The sequence below is a fragment of the Simochromis diagramma genome, unplaced genomic scaffold (assembly GCF_900408965.1).
Source record: "Simochromis diagramma unplaced genomic scaffold, fSimDia1.1 OVJJ01000361.1, whole genome shotgun sequence".
Lineage (NCBI taxonomy): Eukaryota > Metazoa > Chordata > Actinopteri > Cichliformes > Cichlidae > Simochromis > Simochromis diagramma.
In genome coordinates this window covers 1,288,156-1,313,368 of record NW_024386860.1, presented here as the reverse complement: position 1 = coordinate 1,313,368, position 25,213 = coordinate 1,288,156, and the positions used below count along the sequence as shown (strand labels likewise).

At 40.4% G+C, this 25,213-nt stretch overlaps 1 protein-coding gene across 9 annotated transcripts in view; it reads left to right on the top strand.

Annotated features, from left to right (window-relative positions):
- The first annotated feature begins 114 nt into the window (after positions 1–114).
- Positions 115–25,213, top strand: part of hdac9b (histone deacetylase 9b) — a 41,496-nt gene continuing 16,397 nt past the window's right edge. Inside the window, exons 1-3 of one of the 9 annotated variants that reach the window (XM_040031091.1) lie at positions 115–423; positions 7,080–7,142; positions 19,778–20,661. In XM_040031091.1, the coding sequence (XP_039887025.1) occupies positions 20,553–20,661 (109 nt within the window). In that variant the 5' untranslated portion in view covers positions 115–423; positions 7,080–7,142; positions 19,778–20,552. The other 8 variants (XM_040031090.1, XM_040031089.1, XM_040031096.1 and 5 more) reach the window with 8 other exon arrangements.

Below are 25,213 nucleotides of genomic sequence, written 5' to 3'. Positions count from 1 at the left end.
TCGCCGAAAAGACGCAATCCGATAGGCTAAGAGCGCTCTAGATGTCAGTAAGGGAATCGCTGATTGGTTGTTGCCAGCTGCATTCTGTAACAGCACAGACGCACTTTGTTGAATATTGCACTGCCCTCAGCGCTTATAAGTGTAGATATTTTCTATAAGGAGCAATTTTAAACTCTATATTCCACGTGACATTTATTAACATTGTAATTTACCCATGGTGCACTGCTCTGAATAACGTGGTTTTGAGAACAGCTGAATGTTTTTCTATTTACTAACTGTGACTCATCCTGAAGTTGCACAAGTGCGACAACCATGCAACCGCTGCAGCAACTCCATGGATGCCACTGGGAGTCAAGTGTTGACAGCAGTAATACGAGTTCTCCGGGCTGACGGGGGTCTCCTGGAAACTTTTTTTTTAAAAAGGTAAGCAAACACACAAAACAAACACAAAACAGTACTATCTATTTATTCAGTAAATTAGATCTGAAATGCGGACTTATTAAAACTGTGAATTACTGGCGGTCCTAAAATGCGAAATGGGTTTCAGGTCTACTGATCCAACACCGAAATTTGATGAAATACGGCCACCTAGTGACTTCCCTTTTAACTACAAGCAGTGGAACTCTTTTAGCTTATGGCAGTCAATTTAAAACAATATTTTATTTTATGTATGTGTTTTGGTGGTGGGGAGTGATTTGTGATTTAAATATATTTTTGTCGGCTGCCCTTCTTTTGCATTAGTTAAAACTATTCAGAGCACCCGTATTCATGTACAAGTGTTACTGATCCTAGAGCTTTAACAGGATTAGAAAACAAAATCCTTTTACACAAAACAAGTCTCTGCATCATTAATCCTGAAGACAAGGCTGCCTTTTTTGTTTTGTTTTGTTTTTTACATTTGAATCATTTGTGGAATGCAACATTTACATAATTTCCTCTTTTCCGGTAGGACACTACAGACAGGACTAACAGGAATGACAGGAAGCACAAAACAAAAGGGCAGGGATGCAAAAGTTGTCTCTTTATGGTGTCCTTACTGACTCTGTGGTTCTGTCATAGAGGCGAGGATAGCTCTAGGCATTTCTGGTAGAGTCAATAGTTCACAGAGTACATAGCATTTCAAGAATAGAAGAATGAAGGGGAGTTTCTATCTGCTAGCAAGCAGGGCATCAAACGCCCTGATGGCACCATATGTAATAGTCATTATGATGTGCATTAATGCAACACGTGTGGTGGTGTTCTAATACAATAGTGTTATGTGTTACATGCAATGTTGTATTGTGTAAATGACTGTCACTGCAAGTAAGGCACCTAATCTAATTATATTTCATGTATTAATAATAACAATAAATACTAATTCTAATTCATAGTATTCTACAACAGTAAAAGATTAATAACACTTGTACTGATTATAAAGCGCAATTGTTCTTCATGAGAAAATCGTGTCATTAATATGCTTTTAGTGCAACTCTTTCACTATTCAGGCATTTTCCTAGAGGTGTAAGAGCTCATAGTGTTTACTATCCAACCAATCCATTAGGACTTAAAAAAAAAAAAAAAAGCGGCATGGCACAGCCAGTTAGTGATGAAGGTAGCAGGGCTTTGGTGAAAGAATGGGGGCTATGTTCACTGACTTTTGGGGGTAGTTTCACATTTCAGTGCAGTGGATTTACAGGTTGGGGGAGATGGAAAAAACACCGTTGCAGCTATGTGGATGATTTTGGATATAGACTGGTCACCTTTGCTGGGGGTAATCCTCCTGGATCTGTCTCTAAGCCCTCCCAAAGGCCAAAGTATCCCCAGTGGGGGTACTTTCTCACTGCCAGGGCTGTGACGGAGGGGAGGTTCCCACCAATTCAATTAGGAGGAGAAGAAACACAGTAAAAGCATAAATGAAGAAAACAGATGCTTACACACATACCTCCCCAATTTCCAGCATGCTTTAAAAACTGCCCCCTGACCTTGTATTTACATTCTTCTTGTTTACAGGACCCCTTGTGGGGCATGCTTGTAAAAGAGACGGCCACAGAACGAAGAATATATACTACAAAAAATATAAAATAACCTAATAACCTTAAGCTTTTGATATGGAATAAAAAAATTTAACTATGTTCTTATATTAAAGTAGATGCATAACCTAAACAGTAGAAACATTTATTGAGGGTTTGAAGGAATATTTTAAACCATAGCTTGAGACAATATGTATAATGTCATTTTTTCAAGGTTCAATTAAGATTTTTCTGCTTCTGAGCTAGATTTCCAGTTTTACAAGATGACTCTATTCACTAAAACCCACCGAACGTATATCATCATATACCTTTTTGTCATAAATATGAGAGAACCAGTAGAATAAATCCTCTCAGTACTTATGTCAGATGGGACTGTTATAAAAAATCTTTTTAAGTATACACATCTCTCTTGGTTTTTCCAGACTGGTAGATATCAGTATCTTTGTTTCTAATTTGTTCTTGAGTTTCTTTAGATTGTGGCATGATGTGTTGCATTTTAAGATCTTTTTGATCTCTACTTTGTCAGACAGGTCCTATTTAAGTGTTTTCTTGATGCAATATGTCTGGCAGTAATTGGGCTTGTGTAATTGAACTTGGCTTTGCAAAAAATCTGGTAAATCACAGCTAATTTCTGATTTAACAACTGTAGGCAATTCCCTTTTCACACAGGGCCAGGTAGGTTTGCATAGCTTCTTTCCCTCAATAATTGAAAACATCATTTTAAAAAGGCATTTTCTCAGGATATCAGAAACATGTACATGTTCATATTGTGTACATATATGAACTGTTGGGAATAAATAATTTTTTAGTGCTATGCGTTTTTATTAATAAGTGTTATAAAGTTATATAGTGTAGTATTAAGTGGACACAGCCCTGAAAATAAAGGTATGAGACCATGTGTCCTTGGGGAGTAGAAAGCTGCAGACTCTTGCTCACGCTTGTCTGGGAAAAAGTAGATAAGAGGGGACCATCTCTAGTGGAAAGTTACTGAGACACTGTTGTTTAGACTAGAATGAGAGAGCTTCTGTAATAAAACTGTTATAGGCACACCGCCATTTTGAGATCCGCGGCAGCGTGTCATGCAGGACGCATCTCCCTTCTAGAAGTAATAAAGTGTTAAATGGTCTACTGATCAGTGTTTTGTCTTCCATCAGAGGCCTCTGAGGAATCAAAGGAACTCGGTGAAGTGTTGATATTAACGGTGCAAATACTTTTTCAAAGCGCTGCATTTTTCCCCAAGCAGTTCAAATGCAGAAATTCTGATTGGTTGTATATATACATACCTGTGAAGACAAAGCTCACATAATATTGCTGACAAATGACACGGTCTTTAGAGGCCAGATACGAGCTCTGGGGTCCCGTGCAGAGACACAGGCAAGCTGCAGGATCATGCCTCAGATGCACTGATATTTGGCTGTGCCCCTGCCTCTCCAGATGTCAGGATGAGAGATAGCACACAGCTGGACAGTAGGGATTCTGGGATGAAAGTGGTGTCACCCACTGGGCCAGTCCCAGCTGCTGGAGGAAAGTGACAAGATCGGAAGAGATTTCATCTCCCTGTTTCCCACCACTGTTCTTGGAGTGCTGATATAGACCCAAAGATTAGATTTTCAACAAGTTATACACCGTCTTCTTAATGTTTGTAAAGAAGAGAGCTCAGCAAGACCTTAAATGAATTAGAGTAGCATTGATTTCATGAACAAGACCAAACTGGAGACATATAAACATCTGAGCAGTGATGTGGGAAAAAAAAAGTGAAAACAGATGATCTGGGGTTTGTTCTCTTAAAAGGAGGACATTTATCCATGGGTCTGAACAGTAAAATAAGGCAAGCTACTGAAGAATGCTTTGAAGTGACAAATAAAAATGTGAGTCCACGGACAGCTGCAGATTTATAACGGTGACAAATCTGCATATAATTTCTGCTAATCACATAATCAGTGAGGCATTGTTCCTGCCTGAGATAAAAGCATCTCCTTTTTACCAAATGGTAATCAGAAGGGGGGGGGGGGGGGGGGGGGGGAATGCAAAGCTTCATTGTTCTTTCATGACTTTGAAGCAAGGGAAGGAGCACAGTGACAGTGACTGAGAGCATGCTTTTAAAAAAATAATAATAATAAAATGACAATGCAAACTTGTCTGACAACCGGGCATCTCAACATTTGTTAATATGTTCTTAATTTATAGCTGAATGCATTCCTATCAGAGTTATTAGGGGATTAGACCAATGTAATTACCAGTAGATGGCGCTGTTTCCATTTTAATGATCTCGTTATTAGACGCTGTATGTGCTATTTTTAGATGGTGCATCACTGCAAAGTGTATGCAGCTGTCAAAACACTCACTTTGGAATTTTATGTTATGCAATAACAAAAAAATAATAGCCCCTTAACAACAGGCACTAGTGTCCCAAAGCCCTATTATCAGTACTAGTGCTCTGATTTCTAATTAGAGTGACTGATAATAATAATAATAATAGTAATAATAATAGTAATAATAATAATAATAAAAGAGTAAAAGTTACACAGATTATTTGCACACTAGCTGTAAAGCTCAAATTATAACACCAGTTAAAAGATATTTTTTCCACAAAGGAAGTTGATTTATGAAGTTAGCGGTGCACCTGCTGAGGACACTCAGCGACCGGAGCTGCCCTCGTTTCTCCGTCAACTGCGATTATCAGAGGACAGCGGAGCAGACAGACTGCTCAGTCTGTCTGCTCCGCTGGCTGGGATTTTTATGCCCTGTTTCGACGAAGTAGCTAAGGCTTTTTATAGCTTCATCCCGTTGCATCCTCATCCCCCTACAGACAGCTATCTTCACATTCTGCACATCAAACCCTCAACCTTGCGCCCGAGGTAGTGAAAGAGTTCATTTCAGCCTTTTTAAGTGACAAAAAATACACGTATAAAACTAGTGTGTTTCATACAAGTGTTGCTGTGAAATATTTAAGAGTATGTGAGAGCTTTCATAAGATAGCTTAGAGGGTACAAACAAAGTATTAACTAATATATAGGTTTTAGCAGCCAGCTGTGTAAGAACTGTACAGCAAACTTGCCGTTAACATACACGCTGTATGTTAACGGCAAGTTTGCTGTACAGTATGCTAGACAGTGAGTTCAGCGCATTAATATTTGAACGGTTAACCGTTGTTCTGCAGTCACAGGTGGTCGTCCTCTAATCGATTGTGAGTCCGCCAGTAAAAGTGGACCGGAACTGTGAGTGTTAGAGCAATTCGTGACATTCTTCACACAACCACAATACTGGAAATGTTTTTTTTTTTCTGAATTACTAAGTGACCTCATCATTGCTGGTTTCGCAGACTGTTATTAGTTCCAAGATGTGGGGTATTGTAGTGCAGGCTGGCGCCTATAAATAGACTCGCTTGCGAATGTATGATCTCATCGAAGTCGGTTGAAGCGTTAAAGTCATTATTAAAGAACTCGTCAGCCAACCAGATAGCATCACTCCTTGTCACAAAGTAGACTACTCATTACTTAGACGGGCTAATATATGTATAGCTTTTAAATAAGGAGCGGAATGACACACTCACGGGGTTAAGAGCAGAAACTAGGAGTGTAATTAGAACTTTAAGTAGTCTGTTTGTGAAAAGAAAAATCTCAACACAGAACTTCGGTTAATTAATTCTCAGAGCTGCTTTGCATTAGAGGTGAAAGAAGCATTCAGAGCAGGGAGCAAGCAAACGACACTAATAAATACTCCACTGCAAGTGAAAGACGTAAAAAAAAAGTACACAGGCCTACCCAGAATATGCTCACAAGGCAGAATGATTCATTACACTGTTATAATATTATCAGAACAGTATTATTGGTTCTTCAACATATGAACAGTGTTTTAATAATATAATTGGCAAGATAGATTCATAGGTAGAAATCAGATAGCCAAGTAAAGTATCTTATGGTGTATCTGAGCACTTCAATTTTTGTGTTTTACATATGAAAATCTTGTGTGTTCTCAGTTTTAGCATTAGTTATACTGGTTCAGTTGCTCATTAATGTGAAAATCTAATCAACCAATCACATGGCAGCATCTCATTCCATTTAGGCATGTAGACATGGTTAAGATGACCTACTGAAGTTTGAGCCGAACATCAGAATGGTGGCTTAAGTGTCTTTTAAGTACCAAGTTTGTTGGTGCCAGACAGGCTGGTCTGAGTATCTCAGAAATTCCTGACCTACTGAAATTTTCCTGCATAACAACCTCTACAGGGAATGTCTGAAAAAGAGAAATTATCCAGTGAGCAGCAGTTCCCTAAGTGACAAGTCTGGCTAGACCGCTCAACCGTAACCCAAATAACCACTCGTTACAAAGTGTGGAGAAAAGCATCTCTGGATATACACATTGAATCTCAAAACAGAAGAACAGAAAATTGGAAGAAAAAAGTTGCCTGGTCTGAGTCTTGATTTCTGCTGGATGGTACGATTAGAATTTGGGGTAAACAACATAAAAGCATGGATCCATCTTGATTTAAATCAACAATTCAGACTGTTGCTGTTGGTGTAATGGTGTGGGGAGTATTTTGTCGGCACCTTGTGAACCTCTTAGGATGACCTGAATATCGTTTAAACACCACAGCCGACCTCAGTGTTGTTGCTGACCATGTTAATCCCTTTATTAACTACAGTGTACCCATCTTCTGATGGCTCCTTACAGGAGGTTAATGTATCGTGTCCAAAATTTCAGATCATCCCATATTTGAACATAACAAAGAATTCACTGTAGTCAAATAGTCTCCACAGTCACCAGATCTCAATCCAACAGAGCACCTTTGGGATGTGGTTGAAAGTGAGAGTCACATCATTGGATGTGCAGCTGATAAATCTGCAGCAACCATGTTATGCAGTCATGTGGACCAAAATCGCACCTTGTTGAATCTATGCGACGCAGAATTAAGGCAGTTCAGAAGGCATAAAGGGAATCTAACCTGGAACTAGTAAGTGTGTAGTGGTGAAAGATTGCAGAGATAAACATTTCTCAGCTTGCTGCACTTCATATGCGATAAATGCAGATATGAATCTACAGCTTATTTTTTGCATATTGTCTTTACAGATAATGAAGAACCAAAACCGCAAGACAGGCAGATAACATGGCAACATCCATGATTGCTCAAAAGTAAGACGCTTATTTTTTTAATAGCTGCCAGTAACTAAATGAAAGTTAACTGACAGTGCTGTGTATGAAGTTTGTTTGGTTCTCAGTTTTGCTGGACACCCTGTCACTCCAACAAAAACTTTGAGCAGATGGCTTTGGTAAGCAGTGCTCTTTCCCCAGGTGTCATGTGTTGACAGCAGCGTTTCAGTCTTCTCAGAGCGAGGTAAAAGGGAAAACACAAGAAGCATAGAGCCTCCAGTGTACACATGACATTTTCACTTAGACAAGAAAAACTTGGCTCAAAGTTGACATAAAAGCCTTTCACAGCCAGTCAAAATGACCCTTCAGCTGTCTTTCCATCTCAGAATATTTATGATATTTTTACATTAGACTTGTTCTTGGCAGGTTAATGCTCACAGATGTCTACACTGCTCAGATGGCTTGAGGGGGCAGGTACCATCTGAGCAGTGTCAGAGAGAGAAAGTCATTTTAACAGCACCTTACACTTAGCCTAACACATAATTTCATAGTACCAGTGAATGTGTTAATGAGACAAAATGTTTTTGATAGAACAAATTTTGGCAGGCATCTGTGAATTATTCACTGGACTTGATAAGTTACCATGTTCAGCTATTCTCTTGGCAAGAACTATTCACAGAAGCAGCGTGTTGCGCGAGTTCCCCGCTGTGCGATGCATGTTAACTATAGCAGAATATTATCATTGTCCTATAGCTGACGTCTGCCAGATTTGTATCAGTAAAAATATTCTGTTGATGCCGCAGAGTAATCTGTCAGCTGCTACCAGTGATGACATAAGAAGTGGGAGTGAGCTTGTCAAAGTGGAGCGAATACAATGCCTTTTCCTTTTTTTTCTCCTGTTTTTTTTCCCCCACAACTGAAGTGATGAAAGTGATGAATTACGCTTTGTCACTGTGGATTTATTTCCTGTGTTTGTGTGCCATCCTCGACTGACCGTGACAGTGTGAAGGCAGCCTTCATGTCACGCAGCATAAATTGCAGTTCTAATAGAGAAAAAGAATGCGGTGGTGTTTTGTGCTGGATGACATGACAGAATGATAGAGCTAATCTTCTGCCTCAATTGGGCACAAAGACATTAAAGGAAAAACACATTTGGGCACCTTTGTGCATGTGCTGTCGTGCCAGTCTAGCAATACATTAAAATATCTAGAGCATAGCAACAGTTGGAAGAAATTCATTAGCCATTTGGTCTGTGAAACAGCTATTTGTTTATGACGTCTACGCTGGGGGCACCTGATTATCCCAGCAGCAAAACTCAGGTCAAAGATTTTGAGTTTTGCTTCTCATTTATATTCACTCATTTAAATGAATTTCAGGTGTAAGTTTTTTGCACCCCTGTCAATGAAATGATTTCCTCCAAAACAAACGTTCTTGTCCACATATGTCAGAATACATTAATGGCCCACAATGGCCTCCAAATGAGGTGCTGCCAATTTAATATTAAAGTGGGAGCATTTTGTGTTGATTTGTTTAGTACACATTAAAAGCCCTTAACACCTTCATTATATTAGCCTTGCAGTCATTGTTATCATCATTCATATTCTGTGACCAGATTATGGTCATTACAGGTTTGTTTGTTTAATCAGGATCCCCATTAGCATCAGCGTCGGCCTAGGCTATTCTTCCCAGGGTCCTTAGACACTTAATCCAACATCCACAACACATAAACATAAAACAAGGAGGGTCTTCCTGTACAGATAGCATTGAGTTTCATAGAGCAAGAAATGACTACCTCAGAAGTAGGATGTGTATGCTGTACCAATGTGTCCTCTTTAGCTCTACAGCATATGGATGTTAATCAGTGCCAGGATCTTTTGTTTCATGAGTATGTAACAGTATGTTGACATATTTGTGTAACCTAAGCACTGTTAAATATTTAATTCCTAAGCCAAGTTAAAGAAAAAATGGCTAGTACCAAGTTGGACCTCTTTTTGCCTTTTGAACTACCTCAGTTCTTTGTGTCATAGATTCCTCGTGGTGCTGGAAACATTCCTCTGAGATTTTGGTCCATGTTGACATGATAGCATCAGACAGCTTCTGCATATTTGTCAGCTGCACATACATGATGCATATCTTGTGTTCCAGTAACATCCCAATGGTGCTTTGTTGGTTTGAGCTCTGGCGACTGTGGAGGCCAGTACAGCAGACACATTGTCATGTTCAGGAAACCAGTTTGAGATGATTTGAGCTTTGTGATATGGTGCATTATCCTGCTGTACGCAGCCGTCAGAAGATGAGCACACTGTGGTCAAAAAGGGATGGACACGGTCAGCAACAGCACTCAGTTAAGATGTCATGTTTAAACAATGCTACAGCAATGTGCTGTGCATTCAGAGATGCTTTTCTGCATACCTTTGGTTGTAACGAGTGGTTATTTGAGTTACTGTTCACATCCTATTCTGTCCATTTTCTTCTGACGTTTGGCATCAACAAGCCATTTTTTGAAATACTCATCTCCCCTTAAATCACATATCTGAATGGCTAAATGCACGTGACAGGCTGATTAGAGGTTTGCATTCATGAGCATTAGAATAGGCATACCTAATAAAGTGTCCAGTAAGTTTAGTGATATATATATATATATATGTTTTTCTTTTATGATAGGCAGGATCTGTAGTCTAATTGTCATGAGCTAATGTTGAATGTATAAAAGCTAGATCAAAAACAGGCACTGTTGTAGGTCTGTGTGAGGCTGTCACGTGTAGAAAATCTGTAAAACATGCCTCACAAGTTTGTCATGATTTACATATTTCAGAAGTCGGGGGACATTTATGTAATTCTGCTGGATCCAAAAAGCCTTAAAAACAGCATTAGTAATTTTTACCCAGCCGCCAGTGGCAGTCAGCATAATGTCTTCTTTAGCAGCATTTCACACTTGGAAATAAGCTCTCATTTCATCCATCATTCCACTCATAATGACAGATGAACCATAATTATGTAATTTCACCAATGACTGCAGTTACAGAAACACTTAAGCAATTCCTAAAAACACACACCAAGTGACATGTGTTTCTTAACCATACACCTCTCATGATATGTTTCTCAGCTTCATGATGGCCATGCCTGTTGACACCCTTAAACTATTTTTGTGTGGTCCAGGATCTATTATTGGCTTTGGCTGTAAGTGCTTTCTGTTCCATAACAAGATGAATCCCCAACATGGCATTAGGTTACCAGGCAACAGTGTACACTCGACTGCTCGCTTATAATTTTCTTTGTATAGTTAGGATGTTTAATAGTAAGTGACTACATGACAGTGTGCCAAATTTAACCACTGGTAGCAGAACCCGTAGAGCCTGATGTATGTCAGGAGGCATAGAGGCGAGCGGGCTATATTTGGCTGCTATGTTCCCTTCAAAGAGACGAGTTCTAGGCCTGGACTTGACATTTCTCTTAGACTGGAAAAAATGGGTTTGGGTCAGTGAGTTTTCGTGGGAGGAGGGGTGTTGTTGATGCCCAGAGGAAGGTGCCGCTCTCTGTTCTGCAGCGGCTCATTGTTAAAATCAGCAGAGTCTTTATTAAACAAAAGGTTGTGAGGGCTTGCCAGAGGATTCATATTACTTGAATGTACATAAGCTACATATAAGAACAAGAGCATTAAGGTCAATAGCTTATTAACTTCTTTCTTACATTTTCACTTGAAACAGGACTATCTGTCTTGGTTATTGAAAAGATTAGGACAAATTGTATCATGAATGGAAGGTGTCAGTGTACAAGGCATATCCTCCAGCTGCTCAGGAGTTGTGAGCCTCATTATATTAGGAACAATGCTCGCAATGTTAGAAGACAGTCAGAAAAGATCTGCCAAGGAATCACAATGAGCAGCTGTGGCCGCACCTTATGAGATTGTTTTCATAGCCTACTTGAAGCCTGTAAAGAGTCTCATCATCTGAATATTGAACAAACCTAACAGACCCCCCCCCCCCCCCCCCAACCTAAGTGATATGACATTATAGTTTTTATTGTCCAAAAGTTCTGTTTTTCATTAGCTTCTTCTCTTTGTGCCGTATGTGTTTTGAGGTTAAACAGAATAATGTGGAGGACAGCCCTGGGCTTTATCTTAGTGTGCTGTCATGAAAATGAAATGGAGAGTCTTGTTCACACCTTTATCTATTTCGCTGCTTTTGGCTGCTGTTCCAGTGTGTGCCTGAGAAGACCGGACGCCGTGCAGACAAACTGAACGTAGCCTACAAAATCCATTTCATCTCCAAAGTGCGTTTTTCCTCACTTGCACTCTTAGGGTCTTGTTTCTATTATTTATTTATTTTTGCTGTTTCAGGTCATTAACAACAACTCCGGTCAATGCATGACATTCTCAGGAAAGATTTAATTCACTTTCAAGTAAAAGCTTAATCTGCATACACTGAATTATAAATATAACTCTTGTTCAGTCAAAAAAAACATACAGATTCTCTTATACGTGTGGAAATGTGCCGATCTAAGCCCAGGACTGAATAAGGAGTGAAGTATGTGTGAGGAATATTTTTCTCTCTTTATAGTAAGAGAGCTCTAACCCAGAGGGAGAGTATAGCTCCTGTTGTAGCAGAGATACAGAGCTTTGGTGGGTTTAGCCTGCTGTTCTCAGTGTTGTTCATCCAGCCCCACTGTAGACCCCTAGGCTCTCTGGGGGATCCTACTTCCATTTATTTTCACTTCTTGTCTAAAAGGAGTTGGAGAGATGAATCATTCATGTCTCTGAGAGGCCTCTTGTGTGGATGAAAAATTGGGAAATTTAAGGCTCCTGCCTCGAGTATTTAAGATAGATTAATATGCAGCGCTTTCTGTCAGTGTCCTGCTTTTTTCTCCTTACAGACATTTTAATTCTTTGGTTGAAGTCCGTTAAGTAGGACTTTTGCCGGAGTGGTCTGGTTTTGTTGCTCTTCACTTGTCTGCGTCTCAGTACAGCCAGTGACAGGTGCTATAGACAGTGTCCCTGCCCTAACACGATACAAGACTTTGAGAACTTTGAGGTTAAATCAGTAAATGTGATGAATGAGATGTGTGCTCGGCCTCACGGACAGATTGTCACTAATCTGTCACAGGGCTGAGGATGTTTACCTTGATGGCAAAACCAAGAGTTCACAAGCCTTGTAGTTGTCAATTCTTGCCATCCCATCAACTTATGCAGGCGAAAATGGCCTACCATAACTCATATTTAAACATCTCTTTGTTGTTGCCTTTCCTTTGCGGGTACCCATCCTGCTAGTGACAGGTCTACAAGAACAACCCCCTCCCCACTTGCATGAAATGTGCTGAACAAATGGAGCCAGGAATTACACAGAGATTGGACACACTGGCTGTATATCTAAGAGCCCGCGTAAAGGTCTTGGTAGTCAGATAGGTGTGAAAGGGTTAAGAGCCCATCTGTTTCCAAAACAGAAAATTCTTACCCCCTTTGAGTTACCAACCTTAGAGCATACTCTAAATGATCCCTTTTAGTATCAAGTAGTATTATCTCAGAAGACTTGCACTAAATAGGGAGGCTTAAAGGCAACAGAAAAAGGGAGTTTTATTCACACCCTCTAGATGCATTTAAAAGGACAGAAAAACATCAATGAATAGCATACTGCACTAAAACGCGGAGCAGAAAAAAGAAAAATGATGCTATGAATGCTTGGAGTGTTTTTTCTTTCTACCGGGTCTGTTTTGCTCTTTTGATAGTAGGAATCTCAACACTTTGTAGTTCAAAAGAAAACATCAATGTTCACTTCATTATATCTTTTATTATTTATTTTATTTTTTTTACACACACAGCTTCAAAGAGGTCGCATAGCTGTAACAGCTTTTGTTTTGTGCTGGGATTTTTTTAATTTATTTTTTTTTTACATATTTTATGAAAGAGGCAGCCAAAGCTTGTTAGGCTCTGTGTTATTGAAGCGGCTGGGTTGAAAAGTCATTTTGGTCATTGGATCTAGGATGAAAGGAAAAGGTCGGGAGTGGTGCGGTCACTCCCAGCAGGATGGCAACACTATGGAGAAGTGTGGATGAGTGTATGGAAGTATGCAGGGCTGTCTGTTTGTCTGCAGATGAGTGTTTGCTTGCACTGGATCTTGACTTGTATATATGTAGAGGACCTCTGTGGTGACTCTGCCTGTTTTCTCGGTTGTGTGTCGGCGTATTTGTCTTTGTCGTCCTTGAAAATTGCTTTGGAAAGTTCACAGCTATATACCTGGCATCTCTCACTGTTCTTGGTTTCTAGATTTCTTGTCTCTGTTCTCAATCAACCTGCAGGGTGCACTGTTGCTGAAGGATCCACCAGGAGGTTTTTACCCCACTTGGACAATGTCCCACAATTACAAGCCTTAGTTACGGCTTGATTTTCCAGTCAGAACCAAGCTGATGAGCCCGAAAGAACAACGAAATATGAAGAACTGATTCAGAGAGAAAAGAATAAGAAATTTGTAATATCATCTTTATTACAAACCATGTAATTACACAGACTACAACACGTGTGCTACATGTAGATTAAAAAAAATGTAAAAAGTAGAGAGAGGTGATTTAAAACAGAATGAGAGTAAATGCTCATGTTACACAACACACACAGGCACATGCACACCAATGTAGCACAAACAAGTGAGATGACCCCTGAACTATTTCTTTGCCTCCCAGGGGAGAGAGGAAATAGAAACCCGCGTGACTCGTTTGGACATTCTCATAGGAAGCGCAAGGTAGAATACTGTTCTTACAGTGTACTTATGAACATGAGTCTTTATCTTTAGCTGCATGAAATGAGCGAATACATAAATACATGGATGCAAATATAGCACTTTGCCATGGTGAAATAAATGTATATGAATATGATGTTGTAATAGAGGAAGAAGCTACTTTCGGCTGCGCCCTTATTCACAACGGGTCGCCACAACGGGTAGCTCCGCATGTTTGATTTAGCAGAGCGTTTTCAAATGCCGGACGCCCTTCCTGGAGCAACCCCAAAGGGATTTGTGTCTTCCCCTGGGATCGAACAAGAGATCTTTGGCTTGTTATGCAAATGTGTAAACCGCTATGTACAACATGATGTGTTATACACAAACACAGAAATGCAGGGTCACCTGAGCAAAAGCATTTAAAAATACATGCGGAGCCCCTCTAGCTTTATGCATATAAAGCAGCCCGGACATTAACATTGCAACAGAGGTGGTTTATGCACCGTGGGGCATTTCCTGGTATGCAGAGCTCTACCTTTATAATCAGAGGAAGAGCTATTTTTCAGAGGTATTGTTGTGTCTGAGACCTTTGAGACACCACAGGAGGAGAGTACTGGAGCTGTTCTGCGGTCAAGTAAAGAAGTGATGGCGTAGGTGGAAGTGGCTTGGACAATAAGCGTCAGCCCTCCCTTCCCCATAGTAAAGTGGATTTCCTGTTGCACTTTTTTCAGGTGGACCTTTTAAAATGCATGAATGAAGTTTAGTTGGATTCTTTTAAATGTCATCGACAAATCCAGTCACGCAGAACGCTTTATTTAACAACATCCATTTTACTGTGTTATCAGGATATTCCTCGATGAGTGTGTTTCTATAATGCTCGTGTCTCAGAAGTGAGATTTGTCCCTTAAAAATAAAATAGTGAGTGAAAACTGTCTGTACTTTTTCTGTGACTGAAATAACCCGGCTGATAATTTGCCAAAGGACAAACAGGCTCGATAAAATGTGTTTTCTCAAAAGCAGTGGCGATAGCAAAAAAATATATATTATGTTATCATATTAAGAATAATAGCTCCAAGGCAACTTGGGGGATGATGCTATGATTATCCACTCATAAATGGGCTTGACTAGCAGGATGTGGATTAGAAGGATGCCTCTGAACAGACAACCTTTGTTTTTATTAATCCCTGAGGGATTTTCTAAGGTCAGCTAAGCTTGGCTGTATTCCATCAGAGTCACATGTGTGCACTTGGGCCTTGTGTTTGTGTGATACAGATGCCACATTTGACTTCTGCAGGCTTTTCAGTGATGTAGGTCTGAAAGCCTCTGATGCAATGATTCTACCCAGTATGGTTCCAGGCAAAAAAGTGCCCTTTTATATTTATTAGTTAACGGTGCATTAAAATGCCAGCTGACATTAAGAGTTGTCTTTCAGAAGGTCTAATCAATGCTAAGCCTGTCGATGTAACAATATTCTTAAAGGATCAATGGTTTGTGTTAATATGAGGGATGGTGCTTGGCAAAAGAAACAAAGGAGAACATAAAGCGGGCTTGTCATGAGTACATGTAGGATGGAAGCTGTACAACAACAACATAGTCAATTTGATACAAACAGTGGATCAATGGTTTCCAGCAGAGATGAGCACATTGATCAGTAAAAGTACTGAGAGCAGCCCTCTTTTTCCAGTGTGCCTTTGTGGTACATGTCTATTTTTAGAAAGCCTATGGCAGCAGATGAAGGCATGGCATCAAGGACCTATTCAAAGTTTGAAAGTAAACTGACCTCAATGTCAGCTCACAATAAACGGATGCTTTGAAATTGTGTTTTTGCCTTTTATCGTTCAGTCTGCTCTTACATCTCAGATAGAGGGTTCGCATTTCTCAGACTTTCTTCTTCTCTTTTTTACTTCTCTCTGTTTTCTTACCCTTTCATTACACTTCCATCACAGAAGTACCTTCCAATATATCTAAACTGTGTTCTCATCAAAAAAAGTCCGTATGTCCACATAAGGAGGTAGATGAAGTGGTGGAGGTATACCCTGCAGGATTTTTTTGACACTATATAAATATATATATTTTGCACATATTTTTATATTATTTATATTATATTTGAGTTAAGAGTTTTGCTTTAGCTTTGTGTTTGGTTAGGTCAAGAAAATAGTTGTGTGGTGATGGATTCCACCCTGTCTAATATATGATTGAATCAATAAACATAAATGCCGATTGCAAAAAAATATGTTTTTCACAAACACAATGCAGAAGAAGACACGCTTACTTCAAAATCTAGTTGAAAATGCAGTTTAGTTGCCTGGATCGTACAGAGTCTTCACATGAAATGCAAAAACTGCATGTCTGTTTTTGTGTTTGGAGCAGCACTGCCAAACTTTGTCGGCAGTGTTTCAACATTAACTGCCAAACATAACCGCCTTTCAATGCTTTTCATGTTATTCGATCCAACCTGTTAAGTACAACCTATATCACCCTGAAAAGTCCAACAGGAAATTCCACAGGAAGCCAGACAAAATAACCCAATAAAAGCAAGAGCACCCAGAATCATTAGTGGGGAAACATGCTCGCATAACTCACCCAGATGTACAGGCTAATTGGATTTTACCTTCAAATCAGCAGTTGTAGGGCCTTTGTGCTTTTATGAGACTGGCTACAGGGTAAAGGGAAAATGGGCTGTTTTGAAGTGACAAAACTTCAACCCTGGCTTTCAGCTGGGACACTTTCTGAGGTCTAAGTATGCTGCGCTGCTCATGTAGAGACTGGCATGAGTCTATAAATTGATCTAGGATTTCTTCCACAGTTAGCAATGGTGACTCATAAGGGGCTGACGTATGGAGGGTGGTGAAGTAATTGGTGTGGAGAGGTAATTTCCCTCATGTACCAGGGGTGCCCTTGGAGCTGCGTGGTGGCCACTACAGAGAGACGAAGCTCAGGGGAGAGGGTGGTGCCATTTAGGTGCATGGTAACTTATGAGAAGTTGCTGTTATTATGCAACTCCTCTCTGGGGAGGAGCATCCCCCTCTGAATGGAGAAATAAGTACTCGACAATGATAACATCCGCCACAGTCCTCCCAAGGTGACATGATGAAATCTGAACCATTGCAGGCAGAAAGCCAGGGAAATGAATTTTATAGTTTATCGATTAAGATCATGGAAGAGTGCTTGGATATCCACTGTGTAATCAGATTATTTAACAGTAGATGACCCCCGCCACCACCCCCGCTGAGCTGCATGGTTGCCTTTGAAGTTCAAATAACAGAGAACAACAAAGCAGACCTGACTCATTCCTTCCCACACGCAGGTCATCCTCTGTTAAGGAGAATAAGACATTTCCTAGCCAGATCAAATTAGAACGAGTGAGCTTCGTCCACCTCCCATGTCTGTTGCAACACTTTACTTCTGCTCCCTTCTTTCTTCACTCTGCCTCCCTGCTGGGTTTCATCATGCACAGTGTGTCACAAGGCATCAGTGCTATAGTGATTATGCCAGAGAACTTCAAGAGGTGATTTGAAGCTGCTACAGTGATTGTAGTAATGTGAGTAGACTCATTTGAAATAAACAAATCAATGGGTTAAGAGCATCAATTTTTTTCACATAGCATGAAAGCTGCACTTTAATTGACAAAGTTAGAGTCAATCTAAAAACAGCAACAGCATAATGGTAATGTGCATATGGGTGCTATATGTTTGTATAGGGTGTTCTTTAAAACAGCTTATAATGGCCGTTCATTTAATTTTGGAAAGCGCTATGAGCCCTTCACTGATCTAGCCCACTTGTTCCCTCATCACTAATAATTCCCCACTCCACATTAGTGCTCTGGTGACAGAACATGCACACACACACACACATACACAGAGAGAGACACATAGTTTGTGTTTGATGTGAGGGAGGTGACAGACAGTCGAGCCCAGGCACCCGAGAGCAGAGTAGAGTGGCTCTCCAGCAGGGACGCTGACGTTCACACTTAAATGCTTTAATAGGACTAAAGTAGACAAAGGCCGCCAGTGACGCAGTAGGAGCTATAATGGGCTTGCCACATTGCAGGTTTACTGGACCCTGCCTATTGGACAGCTATTTCCAATCCCACAATCCCTCATCAGCCTCAGGAAGCTAGTTATAAATAAAAAGTGTAGGTTAATCTCCGCTAACATGTCCCAGTGAAACGTTTCTGTTTTGTTTTTCTGACATGCACCAGGGCAGGTTGACCTGAACTTCTTTTCAAAAAGATACTGGGAATTAAACATGTGTGTCTGCTCCCTGTAATAGAGCAGAGAAATGTGCTTGTATTTTCTACATTTGTAGAACAACTGAAGCATAAATCTGTGTGTACGTTTTGTCGTTTCTATAAAAAAATGAAGTAAATCAAAAAATAACACTAAGCCAGACATGATCTTTAGTCATCCCAATGGCAAAAATAGTAAATATAGTATTTTGTTGTGTAATAGTGGAAAACACACACGAACATTGCAAAATGCACAGGGGCCTTTTAATTTTAGGATTTAATGAAGAAATAGAATATAATAAAATAGGACTTTAAAATAGAAATCCCTTTGTCATAATAATTGTCATTCACGTGACAGCTTTACTTCCTCTCTTGATTAATTATGCTTTAGCCTATGACTAAGGCCAGCCTACGGGGTCAGAGCTTGCCCGGTGTGACGGATACTGTGACAGATGGAGCTCTGGGTCTTTAGCCATCCTTACCTTGAACTTGAAGGCTTGTTATCGCTCACATATCCGACATAAATTCCACCATAGTCTGGAGGTTACTTAATCTGTAAGGTATCACTCGCGTTATAAACATTCACTCAATCATTCGTTGATTGTTTTGTGCTGTTGGTATTTTTTTTGTAGAAGCAATTTTCCTTACTATTGTACAGATTATATGAAGATATGTTTTCCATTATATGTTTTCTATAAAAAATAACCTCCCCAAAAACTGTAAACACTGTTGCTGATGGCTCTGTGTATAAATAATCAAATCAGCCAACATGCTCAAACATTAGCCCCAGAGTTGTGTTTTGTGTCTGGGCTAAGCCTGCAAGCTGTGCATTTCCTTCTTGGCTTCTTGGTTTGTGCTTTGATAAAAAGGATTGAGGGGTTAAATGTTTGTCCAGCTGAAACAACACAGTAAAACTCCTTCTCTGTGTCTCTGTAGCCCAGTCGTCAGAGCTCGGGACCTAAAAATAGCCATGCTGGCTCCACGCCCCTGGCTGGGGGACAGGTCAAATTATGAAGGAAGATGAAAAATTTAAAGGCACAGGCTGCTTGGCCACAAACCCAGCCCTGCATCAGTGGTCAGCTAAAACATGACATGTGACTTGGCTTTTATGGGCTACAGTGGGAATATATAGATCTTTGTCTTGTAATATTAATGAAAAACATCCAAGTATATATAGCAGCTTAGTGCTTGAATTTAGAATTTAGGTTCTATTGATTGTAAATGGGGAGTGTAGTGTTTTGTTTGTTCTTAAATCCTCCATTAAACAGTATCAAGAGTGTTTCAAGGGAATGGGATTTGCAATCCTGGAAAAGTGCTCTTGACACAGTTTGAGAGGTTTATGTAATTACGATCATGCTGTTATGGCATCTTACAGTTGGCTTCCTTGGTTAGCTGAAAGCATGCTTCCTGAGTAGCATCACTGCCCTGAATACACACTGAACCCCACACATATACCGAGCTAATGCAGTGAGGTAACACTCCACATGTTAAATCATCTTAAATGAACACTCTTCTGTTCGTTTAAGATGTCTCGCTCGTCTTAACACGTCCTGATGCGTTTTTGTCACACATGCAGATTACGCCTGAGAGCACCGGTGTTTGGTTGCATTTGTCGAAATACCCCATCGCAAAAAATTGTTAATACACCATTTCACTGGTTTTGTGATTCATAATAACAGGCAATCAGTTGCTTTGCAAAACGCCTGCTATCAAGTGCACATGTAAAGTTTCTTTCCCTCTCGCAGGTACATCAGAACAAAAATGCATCATTCCATCCATATACCTGAGAGGACAAAATGAAGACATAGATAGAGTGAGTGTGAGAGAGAGACAGGTTCAACAAATCAGAAAAGAGAGAATAGAGGATTCAAGCCTCCATCTGCAGAGAGGGAGTCAGGAGACATGCCTTCTGGCAGGAGCTGAAGAAGACAGCTGTGTTTGGTGTGGTATTTTTAAACGCATCAATGCTGCTCCAATCCCTGCGCCTCGCCTGACCTATTTTTAGCCAGGGCTGGCCATTGTTCTATTTCTGTCACCTGTGGGCCACGCAGTTGTTGATTCACATGCAAATGAAGCTTGCTCCCTCCCCAGCTTGCATTACTGCCTCTGCGCGGTGCTCAGTACACACTACACGGCTTTCCTAGCAACTCAGCTTTACATTTTTTCTCAGTCTCTGATCAGACACTTTGCTGAAGAGAGAGGAAGAAAAAAATCACAGAGAGTGAGAGAGAGAGAGAGAGAGAGAGAGGCAAATAGGAAAAGAAGCTGGATTCTTCTCCAAACACTGTGTTAGTGTTTGGAACAGACTAAAGCAGGGCACCCGGGAGAGTACCAGCCCTGCAGAGAGAGTGTATGCTGCTTGTGTTATTGCGCTTCAGTGAGAGTAGTTTCTCAGAGGAGGAGACAGAGGAAGGGAGAGAGTTGCCTGTTGTCGTGGTCTCTCCCCTGGAGTGGCTGAGGGTTGGCTCTTGGTGTCAGGAAACACAAGGCTTGCAATGAGACTTGAGTGCTGAGTGGAGTATGCTGCAGACGATTTACGAGGGCGAGTCAAGTTTCTCCATAACAGAAGGGCGCGTTGGACACCAGCAGTTCCCCAACCCGAGCAAGATGCACAACGTGAACAACTCAGGTGATCACACAGCCTGGCGTTTCCACTCCCCTTGAGGAATGCCTTATCCTTTTTTTTCCACCTTCTTTGCATCCCAATCTCTGTCTCCCCTCTGTCTTTAAATCTCTTCCTACTTCCCTGCTGTCTTACATCCACTGTGCCTCTCGTGCACACATTCGCTCTGTCCTTCTCTCTCACTCTCCCGTACTCTCAACTCTTTGCGCTCGCCCGATCTCTCTCTTTCTGTGCGAAAAGAGAACTCAAAGCTTCTCAGCACAGCAGCGTGGTACGACCAGGCACTTCTTCTTGAAACGAGGTATTTAAGCTTGCGATAACATGCGCCGCTTTAAATATTGTGCTTCTCTATTTAGACGCAGAGGACGCTTTGAGTTAAAAAGTGCTCTGCTAAAATGAGAGAATGTGTTAACGCTGTTCCCATGCTCTGCTTGTCTGAAACGAGTCAGTGTGAACATGACAGGGATGCTGTGTTTTTCAAGCTTCCATGTCAGCATGCACTTTTCAGGGAACAGGAAGAACTGTGATAGAAATACTGAGGGGACATGTGAAAGGTTTCTCTCTCGACTGTTTCTATTTCTGACCTGAGAATTGAATTGAGTACATGACATCAGTATGAGTAAGCTCTATTCTCTGTATTGTCGAAAGATGAGTCACACCTTATTTGCATTGGGTTTTTGTTTTGTTTTTTTTTCCCCTCAAAGCGGCTATTGATAAAATTCAAAACATGTTTGGAGAAATTAGTTTAGAGTTAAAAAAAAACTCCATTCTTGTTTGGATCGCTGGGAAGCATGAGTAATGGCAAAGTCATACCATTGCTTAATTTAATGTGCTATGACCACTGAGTTGTTACTACTTCTGAAATAAGCCCACAATGTGAGGAACAGGATGTTGAATAATTTTAGTTTCATGTACAGTAAGATTTTTTTTTAAGCATATCCAACAAAAAAAAAAAAAAAACACCACCAAAAACCCAGAGTGAAATGTACATTTTAAAAATACCAAAAAGATTCAGGCAAGCAAACTGAAAACACGAAGAGGCAGTGGAGTAAACGTGAAAAGATTTAAAAATAAGTCCCGGGGATGACACAGAGATGACACATTCCACGTCTGTCAATAGAGCAGGTTATTTGACTATCAGGCTACAGGAGCAGAGCTTTCTTCCTTTGACTTTAGCGGCTTACGAGCCAAACAACAGCTATACAGAGCGCCTGAAATCGGGCTCCTTGCTTATTCTGTGGGTCAGCTATTCTTAGGTGAGTTATTTTCAGCTTATGGCATTAGCCTGCTAAGATTAGGCGTCTGTGCGTTATCATTCCATCTCAGCAAGGTCCTGATATAACTATGGTTTGGAACAGATATTTATAGAGGATTCTGTCATTTGTCTGTTTAATTTGTTCTTTCCACTTTACAGCAAATCAGTCCACATTGAGTAACATTATTTGTCTAAGGAAGCTGCTCAGAGGTGTCTTTCCGTGAGTTTACTGCGTGTTGTGAAAGAGTTGTAGACATAGCTGGTACAGTGCCTTTAGACACGGGGAGAGCTCAATCATTGGCTGTTAAATTTTCATGACACTCTATCTGTGCGGATTCTTGTTGATGACGCGGTCCTTGCACTGACTGAATAGGTTTGTTGTGAACTGTTTTCTAAAGAAAACTGCTTGACCTTTTATATGATACTGTACTTGTCTGCCGTTTCAAGCGGATCAGGAAAGAAAGAGGGCTCCGTTGCATTTTTGTTTTGCTCAGTGACAGCATCATCAAAGTTGTGATTAAAACAGTCTTCAGATGGGCTCTTGACAAACAGGGAAAAAAAGTAATTAGTTTTCCCTGCATGTAAAATATTAATGGGGACCTTTCAGACAATAACAGTGGCCTACATTTCAAGTCCCCTTGTCCATATCCTTGATCTATTCATCTGTGTTTGAAGTGCTTACTGCAAAAGAGATGGTTCAAAATAATACAAAGAATTTTATTTTGTTTCACTGCATGAAAATGACTCATTATGAGAATGAACTGATTCTGCTTCTGAAATGTTGTAGAAGTGTTATAACAGTTTGATCATCAAAAATTAGAAATACATTGGACAAGATGCATATTTCTCACTGTTTATCTCGATATTCATGTTGTTTATGCTAATGGTTGGTTAGAGGGTTTGCGGTTGTGCAGCGAGCTAAGGTAATTGACTCTTGCTGATTGATTTATTTGGAATTTAAGTGACTCTAGGATCAGCTGGCCGTGTTACAGAAGGACTTCCCAGTTGTTACTTGTCCTTTGCTGGGCTTTCTACATTGTGCCTGGATAACAGTTTCATATATATGTTGTTTTATAAGACGATTAGCTATGACGGTAGGACGGGAGACAACTGGACTCCTGGCTCCTCTCAGTGAGAGGCCTGTGGTGGCTCAGCTCAGTTCTCTTTGTTAGTAGATAGCCTGCAGACCGCAGCTCTGGCTCAGCTGCAAGGACGAGCCTGAGTCTTAAAAATAAAGACCTGTTTCCTGGTTTAGACATGCCAGCTGCTCAAAATAACAAGGCACTTAATGAGAGATCCAGCACCACATTGCAGTCCCAAGCATCAGCTTATTTTTGCCCTCAAACATCTTCTGTATCTGGTTCTATTTATACTGTCAGACAGGGAATTTAGATCAGCAACCCTCTCTGTTTCACACGAAACGTTCACAACATGCGCGGTTAAAGTGCAGTTCATAGTGTTTCATTATTTTGATGCTCAAATGGGCAAATAACTAATAAAGTGCAAATTATACATAACGGTCTAGGAGCAGTATCAGCAAAGTGAAGATGGTATCCTTCTTGTTGTGCACACTCCTGTGGTTCAGTGGAAAAACACAACTACAGCTGCACTTGTAGTGATGTTTCTGGCCTTGTACGGGTTTTAATTTCATCAAGCAAAAAAAGCAGTTGTTGGGAAAACTGGTGGAAGTCAAGTTACATAACAGCAACAACCTCTAATGCTGCATTTATATGAATTTCATACTTTTTATTTGCTGAAAATTTTTTTACGCTAATTTATTGATCTTAACTTTTAGAATCAAAGTGCTAATATTTACAGAATATTAGCACTTGGTTATTTCATTACAGAATTGTAATGAAATAACTGAATGTGTTCTGAATAGACTCCATAGTACATGTTGCACGAGTGCTATTGTTATTTAAACACATCTCTGAAACTAGACTAAGCCCCAGATAAGCCCTAAATAAGCATTTATGTTAATACTTGTTAACTGGTTTACCAACAGACATTTTTGAACAGAAGTGAGTGAACAGAAGCTTTATGTGCCTTTTTTCTTCAGTCTCACACAGTGGCACCAGAATATACCCCCAGGTGCAAACAGCTGGTTAAGAATACCTGCAGTATTTATAGTCAGGAGACACCGTTTACCATATTAATAACTCCATCCTCATTTTAATAGTCAGTTTAGAAGCTCTCAAAAAATGCTAAATCATTATTGTAGCCTGGAAGTCAAACAAAGCCTGCGTTATTGATCTATTGTGTTAATATTTTGCAGTGTGCATCTTCATATGTCTTTTGGTATCCTCATGTGTAATAGTAGTGTCACTGGTGATGTGTCTCTCTACGATGGGAAGCCTGCTAATGTGGCCTGAGGCAAAAAAAGATAGCCATCCAACATCTCAAATTAAGGCCGTGATTGTCACCCTAACCGCCACCAAGGCTAATGAGAGGCAGATCGGTTATAGAAATAAACACTTTGGGGACACTGGCGGTGCGACGCTGCACTGGGAGTGTGGTCACAGGCCATGAGTCACCCAATCCCCCCTTGGCAGGCCCTCCACAGGGAGGAATTTGGGCACGGGGCAGGGTGCTTGTTGCTCCCTTGTGCTAAAAACAAATTTGGGACCTGTCATTCATAAATCTCATGTTTACCACCGCCTAGAGACACTTCTGTGCGCTTTGTACCAATCGAGACTCATCAAAATTATCCATGATCTCCAGTCAGACCACTGAACCAGAAGTGGAAGGCTCTTCCTTGTGAGTGATCATTTAGAAAAAGGACCTGAAAGTTACATAAATGTGACACTGCTCTTTTATTTTTGCCCATGTTAAATTGAGCAGGCGGCCTCACAACTGTGACAGCCTCTCGCACGTTGTCTATATTAAGACCCTGCTCAGAAAAGCACTTATATTTAGACCTAGTTACTGGTGGTTCCATATTTTTTTGATACAGAAACAGCACATTTCGGTTTGGGTAGTTTCGAGGTGCATTTTATTTAAATGCATCTATATAACTGTAAATTTACAACAGCGGAGACGATATCCAGGGCTGTTCATGGACGATAATATTGATGATGAGAATTGTTAGTTGCAAATTGTACTTTAAAAAGGTAGATGCTTCAGTGTGGTTGGAACAGTGCCACCCTTGCTTTAGGGCTTTACTTTTTTCCTTTAACATTGTCTTTCCATTCAGCTTTATTCTTGCCAACAGAAACCAGACAAGAATAGAACAGGCACATGAGGCTGTTAAGGTTTCCTCAAGGGCCATCGCATACAGTCCTGGTTATCAAAGGTGGCTTAAGC